This window comes from Poromitra crassiceps (genome assembly GCF_964638095.1).
Source record: "Poromitra crassiceps genome assembly, chromosome: 27".
Classification (NCBI taxonomy): Eukaryota; Metazoa; Chordata; class Actinopteri; order Beryciformes; family Melamphaidae; genus Poromitra; species Poromitra crassiceps.
Genome location: NC_139650.1, coordinates 8,329,283 through 8,336,414, shown reverse-complemented (window position 1 = coordinate 8,336,414; position 7,132 = coordinate 8,329,283). Strand labels below are relative to the sequence as shown.

The following is a 7,132-nucleotide window of genomic DNA, read 5'->3' as shown; positions in this document are numbered from 1 at the left end:
TCAGCACAGCTTCTGTCTTCTGTCCCTCACAGATGAGAGGAGCGTCTCCACACAGACACATGCTGTCAGATCAGCACAGCGGCTGTTTGTGCGTTACAGTGAGACATTGGTGGGCAAAGCACTCCCCAAACAGCAGCTGTACACAAACACAACAGGTGAACCTAAAGACTGTGCAATAACCTATATGGAACAGCTGGAGCTAATAGTGCACATAGTGCAACATTGTTACAAGGCACAGATGAGTGTCAACATTTCATAAAAAACAAACTGCCAATGCCCATATCAAATAATTGAGGACACTCCCTAACCAGTTATATAATCTGAAACTACTTTTATGGGGCACGATTAGTGTCGTGATCAAAACAGGGATGTACGGTGGGACAGTGGCCTCACAGCTCGAAGGTCGTGGGATTGATTCCTGCATGGGACGCTGTGGGGGCCTTCCGATGTCCTCAGTGCCTACTGCCCAGGTGGGCTATCTCGGCAAAAGGACCTTTCTGTGTGGAGTTTGCATGTTCTTCTTCCCGTGCCCCCCTGGGGTTTCGTCCAGATAAGAACGACACCCACTAAAAACATGCAAATAAATGAAACAAAAAACAGGGATGCAAATTCTGCGTCCCTAAAAGGTGACCGTCATCGAAGCGTGACTAGTTTGCATCTCTGACATCCCCAACAGTTTCCTACAATAATATTTATAATTATGCTGGACACAGGTGAGCAGTGAGCACTACCAATTTGAATTTACCCCCATAGACATTTTTCAAACATGTCTTGTGAAAAAATTGTGGCATAGTATTTTTTTACAGAGAAGAGCCAGAGGTTGAAACCCATTGTGTTTTGTGCCCGTCTATTGAGGATGTACATCGTTTAACTATAGACCCTTCTCACGGGGGCCATTTTGTGTCGAGAAGCCAGGGTAAACACAGGTGCAAGCAAAACACTAATGAGGGTTTCCAACTTCCATGATTGGGATTTGGAAACCCTCATTAGTGTTTTGCTTGCACCTGTGTTTACCCTGGCTTCTCGACACAAAATGGCCCCCGTGAGAAGGGTCTATTGCAGTAGACGTGTACTTTACTTCCTAATTAAAACCTGTCTAAGTATCCAAGAAGCTTTTTTTCTTTTCTGATTCACTTTTGGCCTGCTGAGCTTCCATGTGCCACATTTGTCCTTTTCATGGTATTTTTTTTTACATCATGACTTAAGAAAATGCCCAAAACAAAGCACAAGAGAAAATCCATAAACAAAACAATTCAATTTCATACTGTTTATTGTCATAAAAATGTTGACACAAAACTGTACATGTGTCTGATCGACTTAAAAAAAAAAAAGTACATTAAATGCATACTGTGGTTCAAATAGCTTACAAACTCTACGTCAAATCCCTGTCTAGAACAGTAAACAATTGGACTGCTCAACAGTCAGTAAGGAGAGGGTGCTACAGGACGACTGAGGTCAACATCACTAACCAACCACCTCACAGCTTATTCGCTAAAGAGAGCCCGGGGGGGGGGGGGGGCAAAAACTGGCAACCCCTCAAAGTGAAAAGATTCACATAAGTTGGGCTATTCATCTTTATCCCCCTTTTGACCATGTGAACAGTTAAAGCTTTCTTTTTTAAATCATTTCCCACAGTAAATGTGGGGTTAGAGTAATTCTGTAACTGGCATATTTCATTTTTTTTTAAATGGTTTTCAAATATCCTATGGCTCGCATGTTCATGATGCTTGTAAATAAAATTGTCGTAAAAAATACACGTGACATATCCCAGTTACAGAAAATATCCTTTTCACGGGGGCCATTTTGTGGCGAAAAGGCAGAATAAACATGGGTGCAAGCAAAACACTAACGAGGGTTTCCAAAGTCCAATGATGGAAGTTGGAAACCCTCATTTGTGTTTCGCTTGCACCCGTGTTTGTTTACCCTGCCTTTTCGACACAAAATGGCCGCCGTGAGAAGGGCCTATTGCTGGAGATTTTGTGTGTGTGCCAAATTCAAGTTCATCTGAATACTGACTATTGCACAAAAGGAACTAAGAGAAAGTGTTTGGCAGCAATCTAGTTAACACAGTGTTGTTGCTTTAAGGCAGCACAACAGAAAGAAGGCAGCTCTGTGGGAAGCCAGATATTTCACTAACAGCACAGGTAGGCTTCAATGGTCCCATAGCAAACCAGCAGTGCATCGGATTACACAAATCATTTAGTCAAATAAATCTGGTAAATGTATAGGTAGCTGCATATTTTCCAGTTCTGATTGCTTTTACATTCATGTAAAGGTGTTATGAGGAATGACTATTGCACCGTTAGAAACTATTATATTAGCATCTCAGTATTTTGGCTATGTGCAGCTCTGGCTTGTGGATTAGTGACACAAGAGACAACAATACAGTACATATCCAGAGTCCCTGCAGTGCAAAGTGAGGCTTACTGGCTGCTAGTTCAAACGATATTCAAAATTGCTGCTGCTAACCCAACAGAAACAATACCCAGATTCATTTCAACGGGTGACAGAAAACTAAAAAGAGAGGACTGTTGTTGGTCTATGGCCAGAGACACGGGCGTCTTCAGCTGCTGGTGGTGCCCGGCGCAGTGCAGTGTTAAACCGGCCCGCGGCACTAGCTGGACACGGTCATCAGGTAGTTTTTCGGGGGGCTTTGGCGGCCGCCCATGAGGAAGCCGTTCTTACAGTTCAGGGCGTTGTTGTTATAGGGCGAGTCGGCCAGGCCGACGGGTGAGGCCGCGGGGCTGGGGACCGAGGAGGGGGCCTCCACCTCGTACAGGACGCAGATGGAGCCGTCCTCCCCGATGCGGTAGGAGACCTCGTAGGGGTCCACCCACAGCGTCAGCTCTCGGGGCAGCAGTCCGAAAAGCCGGGCGGGGGTCAGTCCGATCCGAACGGCCGCCCCGCCGATGAGAGGGTCCATTTCGTGGTTGATGCGGATGCAGCGGTAGCCCGAGCCTTTCTGCGGTCTGTCGGGGAACCAATGGTGCTGATAGTGTTCTGCAACAGTAAACAAACCACAGCCACAGTTAGGCCCCACTTGTTGAATCCAGACAACTGGCTGGTTTAACCTGTTATCAAAGTTGACCGCACTTACATTTACAACAGTCATAATATTGGGTTCAATGCCTTTTGTACTCTGCTTGCTACGCGCCCCTTATCTCTTGAAAGGAGAGGACAACAGAAGTAGTTTAATGATAGACCCTGCTTATCGTCACACGACGCTACGTAGCGTTAGCAGCTGATTTACGAATAAAACATTTACGAATGGTTTGGTGCTAGGCTACTCCTCGATTTGATATGGAAGGTAACATGAATACACCAAATGGTAACCACACGGAATCAGGACTAGTTGTGCTCCGACTAAAAAAAACGTTGGCCTTGTGGATTAACCGTGCAGACAATGAGCAGTTGAGCACAACCCTAATTAGATTAATACCGAGTGTAAAACCACCAATATAACGCCAAAAGACGTTGCCTATCGAACAGACTATCTTTAGTGAGCGTTCATACCGTTGAGCGTCACTAAAGATAGCTAGCATTAGTAGCTAGTATTGGTAGCTAGCATCATTGCTATGCTAAGGAGCTAAGACAAAAGGCTGACTGTAAAAACGGGCTTAGCCAAACTGTTAGCATGAGCAAGCAGCTGGCTTCCAACTTTAACCACTAGTGCAGAGCAGCAGAAACGTCACCTTTTCATATTAATGTACAGCTAAAAACGACGTATAACAACAACAGAATATTTTCTTACCCAATAGTGAGTGTTGGAGACAGTCCCTGAACAGCTGGAGCTGTTGTTCGCTCAGACAGCCTCTGGTTCTCAACAGTCTGGCTACAAAGGTGGCCGCGGCCGTGACTTCGGCCATCATGTCGGTTCTTGAGTCGTATCCTTGCTGGTTCATATTGCCCACAACAATATAACGCTATAGTCTCCACAGCTGACTGAGGCAGTGTTTGTTTACCAACAGGAAATAACACAAAGTCAATTGGTTTGGTTGGAGTCACGCGCCAGACAAGGCCTGAGATGGAAAAAATGGTCGGTAATCTCGGAATGAAATTCGACGTTAATGTCAACAAAGTGGTCTTCTTCGGCTAAACAACAATGGAATTCCTAATCTTGATCCAGCGAATTGACGATGCGCCCCATGTAGCGCGCGACCTGTAGAGCTCCTCGGGCCGAAGTTGACTAACGCTCACTAGTGTTGTTGTGGAGTGTTTTATTATCAAGAACTACTGAGGCGATGGCGTCACTGGATTGTTTCCTTGATTGATGGCTGAAGGAAACCAATCACATCGATCGAACCCGCCCCCTGGTAGCCGTATTGACGTGTGATTGGTTCGTGCCGTGGAAAACCCAGGAGGGATGTTGCTTCCGTTCCCTGCCATATATGGAGATTGACGCCCCAAGGCAGTCACGTCAGTCCCTTCATGACGTCGGTCGAACGGGAAACACCCCTTACCGTAAACTTCCACAGAAGCAGAAACCCAAGAACTTTCAGTGTAAGCTACAAAACAGTTGATAGTTATTTTTGTCTCTCGACCCAAATGTGAGAATATTTTTGTTAGATGTGATTGGGTCCAGAATTGTAGGGAGAGAGATAACAGAGAAACTATGATCAAAATAATATACCAAATTAAAATCAAATCAAATGTATTTATTGTCATTGTAACAAGTAGCCTACAACGAAATTAAAAGACAGTGCACAGCAGAGGACATAGCCTACATACAATTCAGTCACAATTCATACGTGATATTGCACTTGTTTAGGTGAGTAAAACCAGAGTAATACATATAAAAACCAATATAAAATATAAAATAAAAAAGTAAGTATTGCACTGTCGGCAGGGGAGGTTAGTGCATGTTTACATTCAACATGGTTACGGCTTTAGGGAAGAAACTGCTCTTGAGTCTGATTGTTCTGGCTCTGATGCATCTATAGCGCCCCCCTGAGGGCAGCAGGTCAAACAGCTGATGACTGGGATGTGATTTGTCCTTTTTTAGCCTACATGTTTCTCGCCCTGTTTAGGCAACAAGAGTTGTAGATGTCGTTCAGGGAGGGGACAGGGCGGGCCGACGATTCTTTCTTTACAACCCTCTGCAGCCTTATAATGGTGACGTTTAAAAAGTCACAATTTTACTGGGGACCACCTGGAACCCCCCTCAAGGACCCTGGTGGTCCCCCATCGAGAACCACTGGGTTAGGTTAGTGGGGAAATAAGGGTGTTCAATTTTTTTTGGTTATCTGCACAGTGAAAACATGGCTAATTGTTTGTTATTGTTTGTCAATCTTGGAATAACAAGCCTGGTGTAGTAGGCCTACATATCAAGTAGCCTACATTGTAGCCTAGTTGGTAAATCCAGTAAATGTCCAATCTGGGAGCCCAGAATCTAGTGCCCAGATTGGTAAATGTATGTTTCTTCACCCTATGGTTGACTGGATGACTGCCTCTAATGCTGCAACCACATAGCCTACACAGGATGTTCTCATGCATTGCAAATGAATGTGGGCTTTATGCACAGCACACATGGAGGTGGGGGGGGGGGGGGGGGGGGAGGAGAGAGAGAGAGAGAGAGAGAGAGAGAGATTATGCACAACACACATGGGGGTGGAGGGGGGGAGAGAGAGAGAGAGAGAGAGAGAGAGATTAGTTTATGCAGTTTATGCATGCATGTGTATTGTTCAGCCCGATTCTAAATGAATGGCACATTATGGGCAGTATCAGTTTCAATGTGCTTGCCACTTTAAGTTTGTGTCTCAGGTTCCTAGTTTAACTACTTTTGTTTTCACACCTGGATTGAGTTCACTGCTGCAGGTCTGTGTAAATGTGTGTAAATGACAGACAAAGACATGACGCCACATCACTGCATCAGGCACATTACAGATCCATTTAGATCCATTTCTATATACACTGAGCAACTTTGGATTGTGTGCCTCTGTAGGCCGTATGGGGAAACACTGATCACAGCAACAACAACAAAAAACACACATCCTCGAGGCCACCTGAAGAACATCATCATCTCGTCTTGAGCATTTTGGGACTTTTAAAGACTAAATAATATTAAAGACATTTGAACTTGATCCCTGGCTCTGTGTGCGAGTGTCTGAAGCAAGCCAAGCCAAGATGCTTTCAGTTGGTTTCAAGTTGATATTGAACTTCAAGAGCATCTTGCGTCCACCTGGAGGCTACAAAGTGAAGTGAGCACTCTGTAAGTCTCTTCTTGTTGCTATTCTGCTCTCTAGCCTTTGTTATTTAGAGCGGACTGGCTGCCTTCTGAGAGCACAAGGGGCAAGTGGTCTGAGGAGCAAACACAGATCAAGTAGAGAATGGGAATGTTCAGGGATTCACTGCATGTTTAGAAATGGCTTACGTTGTGTGAGTGTGTGTATGGAAATACAGCCATCTTTTTGGGTTGTGACTCCGTCCGTCCACTGCTCGTTAACCTGATATCTCAGGAACACCTTGTGTGTGTGTGTGTGTGTGTGTGTGTGTGTGTGTGTGTGTGTGTGTGTGACTTTTTTAAGGCTATATAAGATAGCTAGGCTATATAAGATAGCTTAGCTATCAATAGCTAAGCTATCTTATATAGCCTATACAAAAAAGCCCTACAAGGTTGCCATGCTGCCTTGTAGCCCAAAATCATCGATGACCTTGTGCAGATGGAAGCTGGCTCTTCTCTCCTCTAGTGAGGTCAACTTATCTATGACCCTTTGAATATAGATTGCTGTAGGCTTCTATTTGTTGACCCTCAGGCCAGCAGGGGCGTGGTGGTGCTAAATACAGACTGTTTGTTTACCCACCTTGTTTCTGCCTAATTGATGGATACAGTTGATCTGAAAATAGATGAGTAAACAACTCCCAGCCTCATTTGGGTAAAGTGAGTCGACGCCCCTGTTTGAGAGAGAGATAGGGCCGTCTCAGCGCATATCAGCACACTCAATTAGATTAGTGCTGGGACTAGATTACAGCTATGAATAACAATGCATGGGCCATGTGTGTCCAGCTCCCATGTGTTTGGCTTGAAAGAGTCCAAGTATGGGCATTCCAGACATTCAGTGTATAGTCTAGAGCTGCCACGATTAATCGATTAGTCGATCGACAGAAAATTGATCGATAACTATTTTGATAATCG

The 7,132-nt window shown here is 44.8% G+C and overlaps 1 protein-coding gene across 1 annotated transcript; it reads right to left on the bottom strand.

The window, feature by feature from the left end:
* Window positions 1–1,258: 1,258 nt before the first annotated feature.
* On the bottom strand, window positions 1,259–4,190 carry btg2 (B-cell translocation gene 2). Its single transcript, XM_083661579.1, has 2 exons — window positions 3,752–4,190; window positions 1,259–3,000 (listed from the first exon to the last, which is right to left on the bottom strand). The coding sequence occupies exons 1-2, from the start codon at window positions 3,900–3,902 to the stop codon at window positions 2,615–2,617; spliced, it is 537 nt and encodes a 178-aa protein (XP_083517705.1). The 5' UTR covers window positions 3,903–4,190; the 3' UTR covers window positions 1,259–2,614.
* Window positions 4,191–7,132: the final 2,942 nt, after the last annotated feature.

What these genes read in the sequence shown, in the direction of transcription:
- btg2 (XM_083661579.1), bottom strand. Translation starts at nt 3,902, where the DNA reads ATGAACCAGCAAGGATACGACTCAAGAACCGACATGATGGCCGAAGTC. An exon ending in TCTCCAACACTCACTATTGG is followed by an intron (nt 3,001 to 3,751) that starts GTAAGAAAATAT and finishes TTACTGTTGCAG; the next exon opens with AACACTATCAGCACCATTGG.